The sequence below is a fragment of the Neolamprologus brichardi genome, chromosome 9 (genome assembly GCF_056152115.1).
Source record: "Neolamprologus brichardi isolate AB-2024 chromosome 9, ASM5615211v1, whole genome shotgun sequence".
Taxonomy (NCBI): Eukaryota; Metazoa; Chordata; class Actinopteri; order Cichliformes; family Cichlidae; genus Neolamprologus; species Neolamprologus brichardi.
In genome coordinates, this window is record NC_142112.1 from 2,917,072 (window position 1) to 2,939,372 (window position 22,301).

General features: G+C 42.3%; 1 protein-coding gene and 1 pseudogene across 2 annotated transcripts in view; both read left to right on the plus strand.

Annotated features, from left to right (window-relative positions):
- Window positions 1-268: 268 nt before the first annotated feature.
- Window positions 269-22,301, plus strand: part of LOC148101104 (uncharacterized) — a 164,441-nt pseudogene continuing 142,408 nt past the window's right edge. Inside the window, exons 1-2 of the transcript XR_015719593.1 lie at window positions 269-424; window positions 1,524-1,629. The product of XR_015719593.1 is annotated as an uncharacterized LOC148101104 (transcript). The remainder of the gene's footprint in view (window positions 425-1,523; window positions 1,630-22,301) is intronic.
- On the plus strand, window positions 3,645-5,221 carry LOC148101105 (uncharacterized). Its single transcript, XM_087845696.1, has 2 exons — window positions 3,645-4,461; window positions 5,070-5,221. Exon 1 carries the CDS (start codon window positions 3,645-3,647, stop codon window positions 4,458-4,460), a length of 816 nt encoding a protein of 271 aa, XP_087701822.1. The 3' UTR covers window position 4,461; window positions 5,070-5,221.

Below are 22,301 nucleotides of genomic sequence, written 5' to 3' on the forward strand. Positions count from 1 at the left end.
GTCGAAAGAGTCGGTTCTTTTTAGTGAGTCGAGCCGAAAGAGCCGGTTCTCTAAAAAGAGCCAGAAATCCCATCACCACTCTCTCTGCAGCAAAAATGCATTTTCTGTGCGCAGCCGAGTCACGTGACCTCACAGTAACAAATCCCAGCAGGGCAGGAAGAAGGGGGCGGGGCAAAGTGCGTCTACCACATGAGAGGAGGTGTTCGCACAGACAGAGCTGCTTTTTCATCCACAGCGAGTAAAGAATAAACCACTACCAATGTCTGGATCGATATCTGCATCGATCCGCCCACCCTTGTCTCCTGGATCGTAGCTGAGATCAGCGTGAACCACGTGGGTCTCTGCTCCCTGATCTGTTTCCTGTGTTTGGAAAGAGTTCCAGCTTCATCACGGAGTTTCTCTCGGTTTGTGGGCTCATCTAAAGGTAAGCACCGAGCTAACTTTACTGTGAGTTCAGTTCGTGCTGAGTTTAGCTCCTGAATGAGGTCTTCTGCTGCTCTCCTCTGTCTGTTCACAGTTTATTGTGAACACGTTGAGAGAAGAGTGAGAGAGTGTTTGGAGAAAAACACCAACTAATCATTAGCTCAGCATGCTGGGAGAAGTTGGAGCAGAAAAGTCTTTTCACTGATAAAAGCTCATTGATCAATGACCATGAGTACCTTTCACGAACAGTTTGGGGAATGGCTGCAATCACAGCATTTGTCAAATAGCTGGTTGTTGATCAATGGTCATGAGAATTTGCATATTAATGACGAAGGAACTGACCTCCCAGGCCATTGTTCCTTCAGTGGTGCTAGTTTCAGTCATTATGTAAATGTGGTGTTTATAAGGTTGGAGTCAGCTGAGACTGAAGAAGTCACCTGGATCAGTGATAAAAATTTCTCCCACTGAAAACTTCCAGATGAACAGAATCAAACTTTGGGGGATGGTGGAGTTTGGAGAGAGGCATCATTGGGGCTGGAGAGACTTGTGAAGTGGTGATCAGGTATGGGCCCCTGTTATTATGAATGGTGGGGGGCTGAAGCAGTTGAAAGTGTGGGGTGGGGGGGTGGGGGGGTAACCACAGGAGGAGCTGTTCAGGCTGTTGCTGGGTGTGAATTGTTGATGGAGTCTTTAAACTCGTAGTTGCTGTTTTCCAGACTGAAGCAGAGTCGTTAGCTGAAAACTGGTTTTAGAGGTTCATTCAGGACACCTTCTCAGGCTCTCACAGCCTTACCTGTATCATAACAAAGTGTATAAACCCCAATCCACCTTTAACATGGTCCTTCTCCCAAACCTTCAAATAGGACTTCCTAGCCCTGTCATAGTAAAGGGCTGCTTACAATATTAGAGCCAATGTCACAAAGTTCCTCCTGAAGTATAAGTGACTGAGAGTTTCCTCACTTTGCAGCACAACACGTCTCACAAGATTTCTGCAACCAATCAGAGTGAAATTTGTACTTTGTGTTGTCAGATGAACATATGAGACACTTTGACTCTTCAGTGCAGTGTGGAGCCTAACAAAGATCTGTTTTGTGTCCCAGCTGATCAGCAGGAGGAGAAGAGTCTGACGGAGCAGCAGAGGAACATTTTCAGCCATCTGGACTCAGCTGAGTCACTACAGAGGAAACAATGAGCTCAACACAGAAGGTGAGGAAAATATCACAGTTTCACCAAATAATCAGTCACGTCTAAAACTCTCATCCTCCCAACCTGTTATATGACTGTGTTGTATTTTATTGTATGCTATGATTTTATTTTATACCTATTATGTTTACAAACATCAAGAAGTCACAAGCAAAGGGAGACCACACCATAGCACATGTTGACATAAGATAAGATAACCTTTATTAGTCCCACACGTGGGAAATTTGTTTTGTCACAGCAGGAAGTGGACAGTGCAAAAGTTATGAAGCAAAAATTAGAATACAATAAGAATAAATACAGTACACAACTGTACAGAATAGAATAAAATAAAATACTATATACAGTAGAATAAAATAGAATAAAATATACAATAAGATAAAAATAGAATACAAATGCTGTATACAACTGAGTAAAAATACAACGATGCCAGAAAAGATTATTGCACGTTTGTGGATGTGTTTGATCAGTTAAAGTCTTTGTTGTGGAGTCTGACAGCAGTGGGGAGGAAAGACCTGTGAAATCTCTCCGTCCCACACCGTGGGTGCCGCAGTCTCCCACTGAAGGAGCTGCTCAGTGCTGTCAAGAGTCTCCTGCATGGGGTGGGAGATGTTGTCCAAAAGTGATGACAGCTTAGCCGCCATTCTCCTGTCACTCACCAACTCCACTGGGTCCAGAGGGCATCCAAGAACAGAGCTGGCCCTTCGGATCAGCCTGTTCAGTCTCTTCCTGTCCCCAGCAGAGATGCTGCCGCCCCAGCAGACCACACCATAAGAGATAGCAGAGGCCACCACAGAGTCATAGAAGGTCTTCAGGAGTGGGCCCTCCACTCCAAAAGACCTGAGTCTCTGCAGCAGGTACAGCCTTCTCTGCCCTTTCCTGTAGAGGGCGTCTGAATTATGAGTCCAGTCCAGTCTGTTGTTCAGATGAACACCAAGGTACCTGTAGCTGTCCACAGCCTCAATGTCCATACCTTGGATGTTCAGTGGTTGCAGTGGAGAATGCTTGTGCCTGCAGAAGTCTACCACCATAAGGATATTCATCAAAATTATTTATTCATCAAATTTCAAAACCTTTTTAATCACACAAAAAATACATGTGCAAAGCACCACAACAGCAGCCCGATATATCAGACAGAACTGTCACATGATATTAAACATAATGAAGCGCTTCATTATAATTTGTAGATTCAAGCTGCGCTTCATATTTTGACCAGCAGATGTCACCAAAGAGAACTGTGTTGAAAAGTAATGACAGTTTGTTCCACGACTGCATTTCACTGGGGGAAGGTTTTGATTATCGATTAAAATCGATTCTAGGTTGGATAACGTGATATTGATTTATTAAAATCCTGAAACGATTTTTAAATATGAATAAATTTTACCCGAAACGCCAGAGTCTCAAAATTTCAACAACCACCAAACAGCTAAAACAGTAAATGAGAGCAGTTACACGGATTCTGCACAAAGACGTAAACAAAGACGTCGGGGCTGAAAGCCAGCAGCTCACTGATTCTGATGTGTCGGCGGGTCCGCCTCTTATGTTTACATCTTTTTTGGCGCTAGATTCTGAAGCTGCAGGTTTTGTCACTCTCCAAACATAATTGACTGAACCAGCAGCAAAAGAAGACTGTTGTTTACAGCGCTGTCGGGCGCTGTTTCTTTTTTGGTTTTGTTTCTTTCTTCCTTTTTTTCCCTTCCAGCAACAAAACCTCATTTCTGCTGTTCAATACAGAACAAATGTAAACTTTTTAAAATTATGCAAAACGTTTAGCTGTGCCTCTGATAAACCCTCTGTAACTTTGCTCTGCTTCACTTCAGCAGCATCAGGTAATGTTCATATGTTGATTCATGGTTTTCTTTCGTGTTTGATCCACTGCAGAATATTTCTCTCTCAGTCTCACAAGAGTCAGCTTTCGTTTTAGAAATATAAAATATGGATATGTACTGATAGGTAGTGATCAGAATTCTAATATTTCTGATTGTCTGGGGCAAAATTTCCCCGAATCGAAATCAGTGACGATGCCCAGCCCTACATTTCACTCACTGCCTGTGTTTGTATATCTGTCACTGCAGGACCAATATGGAGTGAGAAGTCGGTGCTCTCAGGAGGCCGACAAACCTCACAGAACAAAGGGGAAGAAGAAATACACCTGTGACGAGTGTGGGAAAGATTTTCCCTGGGCGATTTCCCTAAAAAGACACCAACTCATCCACAGTGGAGAGAGACCATTCAGCTGTGACGACTGTGGGAAGTCTTTTACACAGTCTGGAAGCTTAAAAATACACCAATTCCTCCACGGTGGAGTTAAACCATACAGCTGTGAAGAGTGTGGGAAGGATTTTCTTAAGAAGTATTCACTACAAATCCATCAGGTCATCCACACTGGAGAGAGACCGTTCAGCTGTGACTTGTGTGGAAAGTCTTTTTCCTGGAAGAAAGCCCTAAAAAGACACCAACTCATCCACAGTGGAGTTAAAGCGTACAGCTGTGATCAGTGTGGCAGAGCTTTTGCTCACAGTAACAGCTTAAGGAGTCATTTAGTTACCCACTCTGGAATTAAGGCATACAGCTGTGACATTTGTGGAAAAACTTTCAGCCATGTATGGTACAGAAATACTCACCGACGCATTCACACCAGACATGATGTATACTGCTGTGATCAGTGTGATAAACTATGTTTAACAGGCTCAGAGTTACAACATCACATGTTTACCCACTCTGAGGAGAGACCTTATAAATGTGACCTGTGTGAGAAGACTTTTAAAACGCCACATTACCTGAGACGACACCAACAGATCCACACCAGAAAGACTTTCCAAGTGCAGTTACTGTGAGGTATGTATTTTGTATTTTATCTTGTGATTTTACTCTGACTGTCAGAAACAACTGTTTGCTGCATGGAAAAGCAGCTCTGAGTGATTATTCAGATTTGAATTACAGTATTTTAGTGGTAGCAGTTGAGAATTACATTAGTGTTACTGTAGTATTGTTTCTATTAATTGTTTCTAAAGCACCAAATCCGCACTCAAAACTTACACTTTAACTACTGATTTTATCTACTGTTCTGATTTTATCTGTTTTGATTTTATATACTGTTTTGTTTGTTTGTTTGTTAATTAGTTAGTTTGTTTGCTTGTTTTAATCAATTTTAAATCATGCTTTTTATTTGTTTTTGTTTCTAATGTCTCTGTAAAGCACTTTGAATCACCTTGTTGTTGAATTGTGCTATACAAATAAACTTGCCTTGCCTTGCCTATTATAGTTTTTGCAACACATTAAGCTGAGTATTATAAAGCAAACAGTAAATGGATGTTATTTTATGTCTTGTCTTTTCTTAGTCCTGGATGTTGACACAGATGATGTTTTGTTTTTTGTTTTTCAGGCGACGTTCGCAATAAAAATGTTGAAGGACTGACTTACGCTGTCTTTGTGTCTTTGTTTAGAAGCAGAGCGACACAGTTGGATCCAGTTCTCAACCCTGTCATCGCTGTGGTGGTGGGAAACACTTTCATTGTGACCTTTTGTGGGAAAAGTTTCAGATATCAAATCACCCTAAAAAGACATCAACGTAGACACACGAACTACTGCAAAGAATATGGGAGAGGCTTCCCCACAACAAGTGAGTTAAAACAACATGAACTTATTCACAGTGGGGTCAAAAAGCATCTCTGTGATCAGTGTGGGTCATCCTTCACTACTGCAAATCAGCTTAAAAAACACAAATTAGTCCACACAGGAGAGAAACCATACAAGTGCAGACACTGTGACAAAAGCTTCTCACAATCAGGTAATCGTAACTATCATGAACGTACACACATGAAAGGAAACTACAGCTGTGACCAGTGTGGCAAGAGCTTCAGGAATTTCAGTTCATACTCCGAACACAAACAATCCCACGTTACTAATAAACTGTTTCACTGTTACCAATGTGCCAAAACATTCACCTCATTGTCTGCTCTATGCAAACATCAGCGTGATCATCCAGGACTGAAATCACTCCCATCTCTGGATCACGGTGAATCTGAAGAGACAGAAAGATCCTCTTCTGGTTTCAGGGTCAGACTTAAACCCTTGAGATCAGGCTCCACAGAGTTCAGGTGGAGTCTCCTGAAAACATCTAATGAGGCAGCTATGAATGAAAATGTGCCTTGTTACATTTTAAGCTTCCTAAACTGTTCTACTGTAGTTGAATCAAAAAATCTGTTTCCTCTTATTATGTTTTTATTGAATGTATTTTGATCCATGTGTTCTGCAGATATTTTTTGTTGGGTTTTTTTTGTTCAGGTTGTTTGTGTTATGAAATCCTTTAACAGTTAAACCAAACTTTTAAATGTTAAATAAAGAAATAGTTTAATGACTACAAGTGTGATCCATGATGTCATTTCCTGTATATCAAACCAAAAACTGAAGTGACAAATGTTCTCAGTGACACAGATGGAGGTTTATCAGAGGAGGAGACTTGGCTGTTCTCACACTGAACAGGGTTCCTGCAGCTTACTGAAAATCCTGACCTGAAATTTATGAAAAAATAAGATCTTTAAAATCTTTTAGATTTTAACAAAGTTGCTGTAGGTATTAAAAATTCTGATTTGTGTTTGAGATATAAAAAAGATTAGTTTTGGAAAATAATCATTTAAAGTTGTGGTTTGACTTGCTCCGTTTATCACTGCTTCCTTTGTTGGCACTGCCTCTCTTCAGAAGTTGTTGGTCTATATTGACATGACAGCAGATTTTTCAGCTGGACATCCATGATGTGAATCTTATTTCACCACATCCCAAAGGTGCTCTATTGGACTGAGACTAGGGCTGGGCGATATGACCCAAAATTCATATCTCGATATATCGCAATATTTTTTTTAAAGTAAGAACAAAAAGAGTTCTTAGTCAAAGCTGTGTCCCAGATGTCACACAGGCACTTTTATCAACATACAGCATAGATGTACATGAAAAAAACTACTCAAAAATGAATTAAGAGCATTTATTAAATAATAATGCTCCATAAATAAAAGAAAACTGTTGTTTTTGGGCATAACAAAGAGCTCACAATTGTGCAGTCAAAATGTAAACTAGCAGACGCTGAGCATAATAACAAAGACAGATTTCACAGCTGCTCTGTTCCCAACTTCTACTGTGTGACTGACAGGCTGGAGTTTGAAATCATCTTCGTAACCATGTTTCTTAACAGGTGCCATTTATGGTCCTTATACACACACAATACGGTAATATTACATTGAAGCAGAGTACGTATTACTACGCGAGGCTCATCGGTAGCCTTAATGCTCCAACAATCCATCAAGCGGTGCAGCTCCGTAGCTTACCAAAGTCGTACTAAAACATTTTTTGACAGATTGCTGAGCGCTGTGTTCCACATAAAATCGGTTCGCGGTCATCAAGCAAAACCAGAATTCATACAAAAGGCGCGCTGTCAACTTTTAAGAGAATGAAAGGATTTTAGGCTGTGCAGCCGCTCTGGGCTGCATGGCGTTAGCGTGGTTAGCTCGTTAATACGTTGACGCTGTACAGGGCGATGCACAGTAACTCGTTAAAGGAGATTTGCCGTGTCCATCTTGTCGCTGTCTGCAGGTGAAGCGATGGGGGAGGAGGGGGAGTTGTGTTCAGTTAAGGAGAGAGGCGAGGTCGAGTAACGTTGCGTAGAGACAAAAGTGGACGAAAGAGAGGCAAACTTGTGGCTCCACAACTATAATTATAACGTAACATAGACTATATCGATATAAAGGATATTGTCACATCTTATATCTTGTATAAAATATATCGATATTTTTAAAAAACTCGATATATCGCACAGCCCTAACTGAGACTCAGGTAGGCTGTGGCCTGTAAATGATGTCCGTTGGTACTAAGGGACCCACATTGTGCCAACCAAATATCTCCACGCTATTACACCAGCAGCAGGATGGATCCATGCTTTATGTTGTTTAAGACAAATTCTGCCCCTAAAATCTGAATGTTGCAGAGATTGAAAAATGTTGCCTGGTCTGATGGGTCTCAATCTTTTCTTGACCACTTTCGTTGATCTTGAATGTAAAAGAACCCACCCATCACGTTAATCACACTCTAGAACTTGTTTTAGCATATGGCATAGAAACTGAACATTTAACAGTGTTTCCTGTAAACCCACTCTTCTCTTTTGCTAATACAGTGTCTTGCAAAAGTATTCGGCCCCCTTGAACTTTCCCACATTTTGTCACATTACAGCCACAAACATGAATCAATTGTATTGGAAGTCCACGTGAAAGACCAACACAAAGTGGTGTACACGTGAGAAGTGGAACGAAAATCATACATAATTCCAAACATTTGTTACAAATAAATAACTGCAAAGTGGGGTGTGCATAATTATTCAGCCCCTTTGGTCTGAGTGCAGTCAGTTGCCCATAGACGTTGCCTGATGAGTGCTAATGACTAAATAGAGTGCACCTGTGTGTAATCTAATGTCAGTACAAATACAGCTGCTCTGTGACGGCCTCAGAGGTTGTCTGAGAGAATATTGGGAGCAAAAACACCATGAAGCCCAAAGAACACACCAGACAGGTCAGGGATAAAGTTATTGAGAAATTTAAAGCAGGCTTACACTACAAAAAGATTTCCCAAGCCCCTCTGCTTTTTTAGGCCCCTCTGTCTTCCAGTTGGGATTGGTGAGGCAGACCCTGTGTCTACTTTTAAGATTAGACTTAAAACTTTCCCTTTTACTAAAACATATAGTTATGACTAGACAGGTGACCCTGAATCTTCCCTTAGTTATGCTGTAATAGGTGTAGGCTGCTGGGGGTTTCCCATGATGCATTGAGTATTCCTTCCTCAGTCACCTTTCAGTCACCTGTTAAAAGGGAGATTTTCTTTCCCGTTGTCACCAAAGGGATTGTTGGATTTATTTGTATGTATTATAGTAGGGCAGGGGTCCCCAACTAAAGTAGCAGGAGGTCCACTACCTCCATGATCCAATAAATCTGGGGTCTGAACAGTTTAAATGAACCAACAGAAATATCTTCTTTCATTTTTATATAACATTTATTTAGCAATATATATTTTTGTCTGGAAACTCCTGATCAATTATTCATTTACCCATTAAATCATCTGCTGAACAGACAATCCACTTCAAGTACTAACTATAAGCAGAATACAATTTAACAATAACATTATGCAATACTTTTTACCACATCTGTTGCACATGCAACATTAAGGTGTCTTGATGCATGGTCAGTCATCCACGTAAGTAAATCCCAAAATGTTGATTCTATTCATCTGGAGGTAACACTTCGTCACTCATCCAAGTGACTTCTGAAGAAGTACGTGAAAATAGAAGAACCATCTCTGAATCGAGGAGGGGGTCTAAGCGTACATCATTCACCATCTTACAATGCTGGGATTGCAGCCATTCCCCAACTCTCTGTGAATGGTACAGAATCAACTATTTTGGGAGAATATTTAGGTACAAACAATTCACCACAAAAAGACTAAATATCCAGGAAAATTAAGAAGATCTTTGAACTGTGCAGTAAACAGGTTTGACAAACTTAACACAATGTAACTTAAATCATACAGCAAGACAGAGCTGGCTCTCATTTCAGTGGGAGACAGTTTCATAGACATTTGAAGCAAGAATTTTAAACTTTGGGTGAAATGGGGTCGGTGCAACTCTTAAGCATGCAAATGTTCATTAGTCAGCTGTGAGCAATTTTTTTCCCATTCATCTTTAAATTGCAGATTTTCGCTTCAGGAAGCACACAGCCCCACTCCACTGACGACTTGCTGTTGGCCAACACCCTCAACGACTTTTACTGCTGGTTTCATGAGCCATCAAACTGCCTTGACACCTCCACCTTCCCCAACAATAGAGACACTTTGGTCCATCATCCCCTCACCAACCCACTCCCACCAGCACAGAGCCATCACCACCATCAAAGACTTGGTTTTGGAAACTCTTTCATAAACTGGCTAAGAATATTATATAATTCCCCAACAGCTCGTATCAGAACAAATGACCAAACATCCTCCAGCTTCTGTCTCCTGAGGGGCACCAGGCAGGGATGCCCACTCTCCCCTTCACTGTTTGCAATTTTTATTGAACCACTAGCAGCAGCAATTAGAACGGCTACAACAATTAAGGGCATACAATGCAAGAATGTAGAACATAAAATCAGTCACTATGCTGATGATGTGTTGCTTTGTCTCCAAAACTCACAAACCAACCTTTCTGAGGTAATTACTTTAATAAACTGGTTTTCAAGAGTTTCAGATTATTCAATTAACTGGTCAAAATCTACAGTTCTTCCAATTAACTGCTCCTTCCATAATTCTTCTTCTGCCCCACTATAATCTGGAAATATTAAATATTTAGGTATTAATGTCTCTCCTAAGCTTTCAGACTTAACTAAATTAAACCACATCCCACTTCTAAAGAAAGTAGAAGGCGATCTGACTAGATGGAAATCTCTACCCATATCAACCATGGAAAGGGTCGCCACTATAAAAATGATGATCTTGTTTCTAAATTCCTTTGGAAAGAGAAACCCCCGCGTATAAGCTTAAAAAACCTTCAAAGAACCAAGGATAAAGGAGGATTAGATCTGCCCAATTTTCAACAATATTTCTTAGCCAACAGGCTTCAGTTCATCTCAGGATGGTTAAAATGTACCTTCTTAGATGAGCCCTTGCTAGATGTTGAACAGGCACTATGCAATAATCTAGAAATTTCAAACCTACCATTTATCAGCTCAAACATCATCCCTGGAGTTATGCCTGGAGGGCTTAACCCAGGAGTTGTGGTCATAACCTGGTTAGTGGCTCTGGTTGCTCTTAGAGGGTGTTCTCCTTGTGGCTGTGTGCAGCAGGGCTGGGGGAGGGTCTGTGCTAGCGGACGTAGGTTACTGGCCTGGTAGCCTGGCTGCCCCTGAGTGGATCCGGGGCAGGCGTGGGGGCTTGGGGTTCGGGGGTGCTTCGCCTCCATGCTAGGGCTCTGGCAGGGCCTTGGGGGCTTCGGTCCTTGTTGGTGTGTCACAGAGGTTGTGGGCGGCTGGGTGCACGGGGCTCAGCCCTGGCACAGGGGTCCTCTGGTGCATTGGCCTAACTAAAGGGCTCTTCAACTGGCATGGAGGTTGTTCCATCCTTGCAGGAGTCCACTCTGCAGGTGGGGGAGAGACATAGGAGAGGTGGAGAATAAACTTAACCCGGGTGTCTATTGTCTTGTGTAGTCTGGGAGATGATTGAATGTTGGGGTGGGTACAGTTTCCTCTGCGGTGGGGTCAGGTGGGCTGCCCCGGGTCCTGAGGGGCTGGGCGGTGCTGCTGCCATAGGCCCCGGTCTGGATGGGCCTGGCTCCCTTGCCTTGGTGGGTGCCAGAGGACGGGGGTGCCTACTGGGGTCAGCGTGGCAGCTGGCCCTAGGGAGGGGCATCTTGCCCCTCCCTTCTTTTCCTCCCCATCCCCAGCTGCCTCCCTCTTCCCGCTCCAACACACCCACCCATACAAGTAGGGCCTTGGGGTGCGGGTGTGTCACCAGGGAGCAGGGGAGGAATTCCCCCCCACCCTCCCCTCTGTCCCCTTCTAGCCACCTGTACCTCAATTTTATTCCACAACTTAGACATCCGCATTACTCACACTCTAATAACACACATATATATATAGGGCCTTCAGGGTGGGCACGTTAACGGCGTCCAGACGGTCTGTGTATTCAACCCCACCTCTGGCGCCGGTACCCACCTCTCAATTTTAAATCCATGTAGACATTGAGGGTTCTCGGGAGGGGCCGTGCTAACACCTGCTGCTCTCTGGCAGCAGCACCATGCTCTCCCTTGTTTTGAATGCACTTTAGAACAACATGCAGCAACACTACACATGAGCGGGAGGAGGGAGGTATGGGGTCTTCACACACCCCCGTTCTCTGCTGGCCATCGGGGCAGGAGGGCTGGGAGGAGGTGTTGGCCGTCCAATTGGCCTCCCTACTGCTGCGGAGCCTGGGGCGGTCTGCTTGCCTCCACCCTGGGGGAAAGGGTAACATCTCTTGGGTCTGGGTGCCGTTTCCCCCTTTGGGGGAGAGGGTACCTGGACCCGGGGTATAGAGTATGTTTGGGGAGTGTGATTGTGTGTACATGTTCATTTATGTCTATTCTTATGTTGGGTGAGTGCTGAGTGTTTGTATATGTGTGCATGAGGGTGGGAATGCATGTTTGTGTCTGTGTGTGCCTGTTTGTCTGTGTCTATATGTCAGGTCGGGTCTTAGTCTCCACCTCTCTGGGAACTCCCAGGCCCTCCAAAGTATGGAGGCCTATCTTCCCTCACCACAATCCCTGCCGGTGACTGGTGCCCTCAGGGGTCGGTGCGTTGGTGGTTCTTGGTGTCCAGGGCTGGGCACTCAGGTATGTACCAGCTCACTCCCGGTGACTACTTGGCGGGGCCTGGCGCCTGTTGCCCAGTCAGGCCTCTTCCGGGGCAAAGGGGGCCCTCAGGCCTCCGGCCTCTGGGCCTGCGGCTCGGCTTACTCTGGCCCAGCTGGCTGCCGGCAGAGCCGGCGGGCACGCCAGTGCAGCCCCCTCTGGCTTCTGCTCTGTGGCTACTGGGTGACCCCTCGTCTGGGGATCTCCTCAGCTCTTCCCAGGAGGGTGGCACGGATGCCCCTCCGGTGGTCTTCCTTGGGCTCTCGCACTCTGGGGCCTCTGGATGTCTGGAGCCTGGATCTCCTCCATGCCTGTTTCATGCCCTGTGGGACAGGGCTATGGCTCTCTACATCGGCTAGCAGACCATTACATGGGGAAACCTTTTGAATACAAGCGCGCTGATCCACACAGGTGTGCACACAGGTGTTCACTGTTCATAGACATAAACTACACCTTTCTTGGCTGCTACCTCAAAGCACATTGTGCGCTGTCGGTCCTGCGTGCTGCACAACAACATTCAATATTTAGTATTTACTGCTGTTTACAATTAGCTAGATTAATGCGATGGTGTTGTGTTTAGTATGTTGCTTTGTGTTTTTTGCTTGTTTTCTCTTCTTTTTCTCTCAACAGGTGATCCTGTACAGGCAAACACAATCTATTTGTCATTTCAGGTTGTAGTGTTACACAACATTTTTCAGATCTAATAGAAATAAAATAAGTGTTTCGTAATTCAGGGAGGCGTTGCCCAGAGGGGAACCACTGAAATGCTGGGTGAAGAATGTGAGAGGGGTCATAGATGATTCTGGCTGCTTGTCTAAGGGCCTGTTGGCTGAAAACCTGTGCCAGAGCTCTGACAGGCAGTCCAATGATTTTAGAGCACACTGATGCAGTGTGCTGCAGTCTGTTCCTGTTCTGAAGGCTGAGGGAGTGGAACCAGCAGGTGATGGAGAAGGTCATGATGCTTTCCAGGAAGGCAGATTAATTGCATCAATACAACACTTGGACACATATATGCGGGACTTTTTGTGGCTGTTTTGATCTCGCTCTCTCTCTTAACCGATCAAATCTGGCTGTGGTAGCAGCTTTAAACTCGGTCCAGGTTGATTGAGGGGGCCCATCTGGATGCATTCCTGCATTTTGTAGGCTGGTTTTCCTACAAAACACAACAAACATTAGCCTGGGAACAAAGCAGCATAGCACAATGAATTCGATTCAAATCAATATAAGACTTATTTGTAACCTACATCAACAATTATGTTATGATAAATTACGTAATAAGTACAACTGAAGACGTACCTTTGAAGGAATGCTTGGAGCAGACTAACATGTGAGGTGGAGTGTTCTGGGACGTTATATTTGATCTTTGAATGGCTGCAATCCAGGCCATCCGTCGGCTCTTTGTTACTTCAGAAACATGGCTTAAACAATTTCTCTTCCACGATGTAATCCGATAAAAACCGATCTCTCTACCCGTCGGCCTCCCGTGGCTGTCATGTGACTGGCTATTGCAGTTAATAATACAACAGCTTCTTGCCATTTTTTGTGTTTCTTTTTATCGCTGTGTGACTGTTTTCATGTGAAAGCCTGCGTGCGCTAGTACCGCTTGCCACTCATACCCACAATCCTTTGCGGTTTTACCCCGGAATGACGTCACATTTTCAATCTCTATTTGTCAGACAGGACCTTTTCTGTTAGGACTGATAGGTTCTCCTCTAACACTGTTGCCCTAACCTGCGGAGTTCCACAGGGTTCAGTTTTGGGTCCATTAGTATTTTCTTTTACATGCTTCCTTTAGCTGCATTATTCAGTCTTTTAGTGACCTGTCTTATCATTTCTATGCTGATGACATTCAGCTGTATATGTCCTTTAAGCCTAATCAGCTGGATACGCTGTCCACCCCAGTCCAGTGCTCAACCCAGGTTTCTGATTGGCTTTCTAACAATTACATTGTTTTAAACATGAACAAGACAGAGACCATGATCATAGCATCTCCTGATCTATATTCTAAAATCAGTCAGGTTCTTGCCCCTTTCTGTTCTTCTGCTAAGCCAAATATTCAAAATCTTGGAGTAATATTTGACTCTTCTGTGGGCATTGACTCACACATAAAATCTCTGTCTCGTTCCTGTTTCTTTCATTTAAGGAACATTTCTAAACTGCGACATATGGTCTCCTTAGCTGAACTGGAAAAAATTGTCCATGCATGTGTGTCATCACGTTTAGACTGTTGTAATTCCCTGTTTACCAGCTTGGATAAATCATCTCTGTACAAAACGCAGCAGCCAGACTACTAACTCGCTCTTGCAAGCGAGCTCACATCACTCCTATTTTATGTTCTTTACATTGGCTCCCAATAGATTTTAGAATTTGCTTTAAAATTATTGTTTTAACGTACAGAGCAGTACATGGCCAGGCCCCAGATTATTTATCCAAGCTTCTCACAAAATACACTGCTGCTCGTTGTCTCCGCTCACAGGCTCAGAGTTTGTTTGTTGCTCCCCGAACACGACTGAAGATGAAAGGGGGTGGAGCCTTTCAGTCTGTGGCATCAACGCTGTGGAACAGTCTACCTCTACAACTACGTTTGGTTGACTCTGTGGAATCCTTTAAAAAGCAGTTAAAAACTTTACTGTTTAAACAAGCTTTCTGTTGACCAATGCTTTTTACATTTTTAATTTACATTTAACCTCTATATTGTGTATATAATTTGCTATTTATCGGACTGTTTAATTTAATCTTTGTGTACAGCGCTTTGTGACTACCTGTCTATGAAAAGCGCTTAATAAATAAACTTTCCTTCCTGTGAAAATGAGTCCTCCACCATAGTCATCCACTAATTGTCCCCTGCTCTTCTCCCTGTACTCCAGGGTGGGCAACTCCAGGCCTCGAGGGCCGGTGTCCTGCAGGTTTTACATATCACCCTGGGTCAACACACCTGAATCAAATGATTTGTTTATTACCAGGCCTCTGGAGAACTACAACATACATTGAGGAAGTAATTTAGCCATTTGGATCAGCTGTGTTGGATCAAGGACAAATCTACAATCTGCAGGACACCAGCCCTGGAGGCCTGGAGTTGCCCACCCCTGCTGTACACCAACTGCTGCACCTCCAACCACCAGTCTGTCAAGCTAATGAAGTTTGCAGATGACACCACTGTTATTGACTCATCTTGGACAGGGATGAGTCTGCCTACGGGATGGAGGTTGAACGTCGGGTGTCCTGGTGCAGCCGCAACAACCTGGTGCTAAACAATGACAGTGGAAATTATTGTGAACTTCAGGAAGCACACAGCCCCCCCCATCATCCTGACTGACACCCTCATCACCACTGTGGACTCATTCCACTTCCTGGATACCACCATCACCCAGGACCTAAAGTGGGAGCCCACCATCACCATAATTATAAAGAAGGCCAAGCAGAGGATGTACTTCCTGAGCCAGCTGAAGAAATTCAACCTGAGTTGCCCACAACAGATGGCAGGAATAAAATCTCCGCAAAAATTTTCTGGCACAACTTCACCTGTTTCCAAGGTGCATGGAGAGGATGAAAGAATTCACAAAGCAGGAACTCCAGCAACACTTGAGGGAAGATGAACAACTTTAATAATTGACCAACGCGTTTCGGCTTGTGGCCTTCATCAGGGTCATAGTAAAACATTGTAAAAATTGCTTAAATACAAGACAGGAAACAAAAAAAAATTCAAATGAACCAGTTAAATCTTCATAGATAGGTCAGCTGACATATAATAGATAGGTATTGGTTAATTGGCTAAGTCATGTGAGCAATTAGAAATATATTTTACTGCTATTGTTAATAATCATCATCATCATTACCATTGCATTAATAATACAATCTGCAGTATTGATGTTGTATTCAGATGTTTAAACATATTGGTACCCAATTAGCCTTTATTACAGGTGCAGTTATAACCATTTTAAACTGTTGAGTTGAATCTATAATCTTAAATGCTTTTGAATATTTGTTATAATCTGAAATGTGTATGTGCTGGCCTTCTGTCTGGTGGAAAAGGTTACAAGTTGAAACTGAGTGCAGTTCATGCTGACACAAACACACAGTAGACTTTATCTCATTTATAGGTGAAAGGTTAATCATGTTTGCTTGTAGCTCTAAAATTGTCTCTGTAAAAGAGGAACAGTTTGGTTTTCCAGACGGGAAGTGAAAGTCAGATGACAGGAAGCATCTGCTGTGGAGATGGAGACAATGTTATTTTTAAACTGTCTTAAGTCATTGTGGTTTTGAAACCTATGTATGAACTGTATCTGAGTGACGTTTAGGGGCGTCAGTAAATTTAAGCCCTGAAAGGTATAAAACACCTGCTTATGCTCTGTAAGTTGGGGATTGGCGCTGTCTGCATACAGCGGGCGGTCTTCCCACGTGTGTCATTAAAATCATCGTTTGACTCCACCCGGCCGGACCAGTGTTGTTATTATGGAAGTTGATTACCTCCTCTACCCCTCCTCAATATTGAACCCTAACAGTCACGCCCAAGTGAATACCGGACTAGATCATTACTGATGAGGGAGGGGGTTGTGACATAACCCCCATATGTCTGAAAATAACACATGCATGAAATGCATAAGGAGGATGCTATAAATATACACACAGGTTAAAAAAAAAGGGGGGGGGGGGGGGTCTTTAATGGTAAAAGCACGTTTGAATTAGAAAACAACATTACAGGAAGGAATAAAATCTCCAACTACATACTAAATGAAAAAATGTTTGGCTGTCCAGACAAAACCCTCTTAGGGTCCAGATTTGGACCAGAGTCAGGGGATTGGGGATCCCCGTTGTAGGGTCTACCTTACCATGTAAAGTACTTGAAGGAGACTGTTGTTATGATTTAAATAAAACCCAACTGAAAAACTAAACACTAACACTTTGTCACAAATTCAGCAGAGAGAAGTCCCTCGCTGTGCACACAGAGCCGAGAAAAGAGATGCTCATGTCTGTTCATTTCTGCTCTGTTTGATGAAAACAGTGTTACTGAAGAACAATGAGAGGACTCACCTCTGAACACTCAGCGTGAGGAGTTGACACTGCAATAACAATCACACATCAACATACAGAAGATTGTTTCAGTGTTAGGTTTAGTGAAATTTGAGGTTAATGGTGTGCCACAGACTTTGTAATTCCTGTGTGTATGACTTATTTAAACATTCTCCTAAATGCAAAACAACTTTTACCTTTTAAGACTAAATAAATCTGAAAACTGTTCCATCCTAAAAGAGTACAACAATGTGTAGTTTATGATGTTCTAAAGGTTTCAGCAGCTTTTTGAATTTGTCACATGTGTGGAAAATTAAGAGTGAGCCTTTGTATCTTACTGTGAGTGATGCTCGTCAGCACACAAACCCAGAGTTTCTCTACAGGAACACAGAGAGAGTTATTCCCTGTACTGTAAGGACACATTCAGCATTGTGCAGTAAATCCAGATCATCCCAGTTAAATGATTACATGGATGTGAGTGTGATTGTCAGAGCAGCACTGATCAGTGTCAGGTTATAATGACCAAGGTGTACACAAACACTAAGTTTGATATTAAAATGTGTGAAGTGTAAATTCAGCAAAAGCCTTTAACTGTGAAAAAATACAAAATAACAGTATTTAATGCTGAGGTTGTGTCAGCTGTATAATATAATTCTGCATCCATCCTAGTAAGAAGGAAAGGAACCACTGTATGTGTTTGTTCTTCACAGGCCGTTAACTGAGAATGAAGTCATTTGGATGAGTTTTTTTATTGTATTTTGTTCATCTCACATCTCTTATTTGCTTCCATATGAGGGGTTAGTGATGCCCAAATTTGTCGATGGGGTGAAGCAGGGCAGGCAATGACCGGCTGGCATCTGACAATGTCAGTACCACATGATCTGCATATAAAGTTATGATGGGTTTCACAGTTCCTAACTACAATGGCTAGTGGCTCCATAGCTAAAGCAAAGTGCAGCAGGGACTGCAGACCCAAGCTGTGATCAGTGTGGCAGAGCTTTTACTCACAGTGGCAGCTTACAGAGTCATCTAGTTACCCACTCTGACATTTGTGGAAAAACTTTCAGCCAGATAGGGAGGCGAAATACACACCTACACATTCACACCAGACATGATGTGTACTGCTGTGCAGTGTGTACAGTGTGGTAAACTATGTTTACCAGGCACACAGTTACAACGTCACGTTTACCCACTCTGAGGAGAGACCTTATAAATGTGACCTGTGTGAGAAGACTTTTAAAACTCCACGTAACCTGAAAGAACACCAACAGATCCACCCCAGAAAGACTCTACAAGTGCATTTACTGTGAGGTGTGTATTTTTATTTTCATCTTGTCATTTTAATCCGACTGTTTGGAACAACTCTGCTCATTACATTGTGTTAGTATTTTAGTAATTTTACTGGATGGAAAAGCAGCTCTGAGTGACTATTTAGATTTGAATCACGGTTTTTTTAGTGATAGTATTTGACAATTATATTACTCTTGTCATATCATTAATTTAGTATTATTGTTAGAGATGGCACGATACCACTTTTTATGTCCGATACCGATGACCATATCATAAATGATCATAAATTTGTACATTTGCCGATACCAATATAAATCGGATATAGCGTATTTTATAATGAATAAACTTTTTTTTTTAATATCTTGCTGCATTTTGTATAAGTTGCTACTCAAAGTTAAAAAAAAACATGCACAGAAATTAGTACTTTTTCTACAATAATTACATAGATTAAAAAAGTTTAAAATAACTAATTGTCTGTCCTGAATCAGTCTTATTAGGTAATGTTCAAATAATTTTATCATTCCAGTGTTTTCAGTGTGGGAGAAAGTACTCAGGGCCTTCAAGTTACACACTATGAAAGACAGCAACAAGTTTAATGTTCAGAAGCCTAAAGTATGTATCAGCAGCAGAATGGAGCTAAAAATAAATGTTTGTTTCAGTTCTATGAAGCTTTGAGTATTTTGGATTAGTAGCACTGCTGTGTTTGTTGCATCATGTTGCTGTAATTGTTTATATGCTTTATATATTCTGAGGTAAGTTGATCTATAGTGTTACATCATATTCTATAAGGATGTTATGTGTTTGCATTAGTGATGGGCAGATGAAGCTTCATGAAGCACTGAAGCTTTTCATCCAATTGGTTCACTCCAGCACAAAGCTTCTTGAAGCTTCATTTGCTCTAGTAGGACACCTACTGGACATAAAAATATTAGTTGGCATGAATTTGAAGAGTGTGGCCGTTTGCACACAGCCTGTAAATGTCAACAACAAAAGGAGTGTGTAAAACATGTATATTGTAGTGATGGCAGCATACTGTGTATATTTATACTGGCAGTATGGAAAATGATTATTTCGAAATGCTTAAAATGGAAATGATCATTTACTGTGAGGTGAGGTGTGGTTGGGGTGTGGACAGTGGTTGTGCTTTTGTAACGTTGAGGTATGGACAGCTACACACTGAGGCTCAGTCCTGCCTGTTCACATTTTATTCTGTAAAAACTAAATTTTCACTGCTTTTATGACCTTTTTAGTGGGGAGAACATAGCTAGGATTGAATGATTTAACACATCTTTTAAATCCTTTGTCCTCCACAATGCTAAATGGCTGGGAGTCCTCAATCACCATGCTAACCAGGTCTTCATCTATTTGAGATTGTTCTCCTGAGGAAAGACAACAAAAACAAAGCACAAATATAAATATCACACACGTCACTTATTGCATTGTATAATATTGTTATATCATTTAGTAGCATTACTGCATGCTATATTATCATTTGATGGTTCACCTGGTCTTGCTCCACAATCAGTGTTCCCCCTATTCTCATGCAAAGCTCTGTAGTGCCTAAGCATGGATGAGGTGTTGTTGTTATATCCCAGCTCCCTGGCACATAGCAAACACTTCACCTTGTACAAAAGTAAAGCCGCTCAACATAAATTGTATTGCACCGTCAGTATTATGAAAATACATCTTCTGTAGAAATTTACTTACCTTGTTGGGAGGAATAAGATGAAAATGTTCCCACACAGGGGAGGACATCCTCCTCTTCTTAGCTGACTCCATTCTCTCCTGACTTTCTCTCCTCACTCTCATAAACCTCCAAACTGTCTCCAAACTCTCACTAACTGCAACTCTCCATCAAACACCCACATTTTTGAATGAAGTCCGAGGGGTTTGTATCGCTGTCATAGCTCGTGGCAAAGTTCGAACCACTTCATGAACCAGTCACGTGGTACAGCCGGGCAGCGAGGCTTCGGACGTCATCGTTTTCAGCTCCTCCCATAAATGAAGCAAGCATCGATACGCTTTTCGTGGAAACGCCCCCTCAATTACTCGACACAAGTTTCGAAGCCTCGATGCAGAACGTCACATCACTAGTTTGTATACTTTCTGCCCAGTTTGACCCATTTAGCAGAAGTCAGCCTGTTTAAGGCTCTGATATCTATTCTGTATGACTTAAAGCAGTTATGACATGGTCTGATTTTCTGACCCAATAAAGGAATATTTAATATATCAGTCTACTCTTCATTCTATCAGACACAGTTTTCACAGCTCGTACATTTTCTTTTTACACATATATGTAAGGATTGAGCCAAATTTAGTAATGCCAACATACTGAAAGAACAATATTTGTCTCTTATATATAATACATCTATATATACACTGTCACAGAGTGAAGATTTAAGGTGATAGGAAATATAAATAACTGCAACTTGAATCTTTGACCCAGAGTTCAAGCTCACTGCTGTAATATTTCCTGTAATATATATATCTCATAATAATCTGACAATAAATATTGGCCATATTATATTTACATTACATCAGTGAGATGATTTTAGTCTCATGAACAACGTTAGCTAATTGTTATTTACTAGCTAATCTTGAAATGACTGTTCAGTACAGAAATGAAGCCCAACAATCATCTGTTTATAAGATTGGGGAAACCTGCAGTCAGCTGAGACTGAAGAAGTCACTTGGATGATGACGAAACGTTTCTCCCACAAAACGCTACGTCCAGATGAACAGAATCAACTTTTGGAGATTTACTTTCCTGGATGATTGAGAATGCATCAAGACCCAACAATCATGTTTTACAGTCCCGTGGTCTCAGCCTCAGATACTTATCAAATCAAAGTGATGTCATGACAAAAAACTATGTTCTGTTGTTTTGTTGTTCCAGGCGGCAGCGTTGCGGTTGCCATGGTTACAGGGCGATGTGCTCTCCCTGCGACTGTGTGTTTCCTGGGTGAGAGAGCGCCTTTTTGTTGTCGTTGTGCTAAGCTATGCCGAGCAGTTTGGTTAGCAGCGGAGTGTTCCTGTTGGAAAATAAACGGCTGTGCTCCCTGGAAACTCGGGGAAGCAAGACCAAACGACACATCTGTCTCCTCCTTGTCTGAGCTCGCCACAATATGTTTGGCTATCCCCTCTATTTTTGGTAATTCCACACATTAAGAGGCCCTAATGCCTGTGTCTCAATCTCGCGTCTCATAATGAAGTGAAGAAATGAGCTTGCAAAGAAAAGCGTCTGGACTTCTGCGAATTCCTGAGGTCAGATGGCCCAGGATGTGAGTTTGCGTTAAGGCGTCTGGGGAGGGAACTCAAAACTGGATTATAAATGGCAGAGAGTTACCCAGAGGATACTTCCACTAGGTTTATATCTAGGACTCTCCACCATTTGACCTTAGAACTGAAGAAGCTTCTCGGATGAAGGTGAAACGTCTTCAAGCAACTTAAAGAAGTCCAGATGCTTTTCTTTGCAAGCTCCTTTGACTACAATGACCTGGATGACTGAGAACCTCCACAGACATGAAGTGAAGAAATATTTTTAAAAATAATTTCATATGAAGGAAATAAGAGAGTGTTACAAGCATAGCACTAAAGAATGTAGCATCATGGGCAGTGTAGTCCGTGCTGCAGGGAGAATGGACTGCCATACACGTGATGTGTCTGTGAGCGAGGGAGGGAGAAAAAGGAGAAAAGTACGAGCTGTCATCGAGCAGAAACGGGAGCTGGAAGCATGTAAATATAATAATAATCACTGCAGCCAAAAGACCAGTTGTAAGTACGCTATTAAGACTCGACTGTACACTGTGTTCGTGTTTTCCTCCAAAACAATAAGTTCTGTTGGAGCAGCCTTTCAACGCCTCTCTCTGTCTCTGCTAGCAAAGTTGACCCAGACAACAAAGTTCTGTAATCTGTAGTGGAATACATTTAAAAGTAACCTTCCCAACACTGTTAATAGGCCTCTCTGCATTGAATCATACTT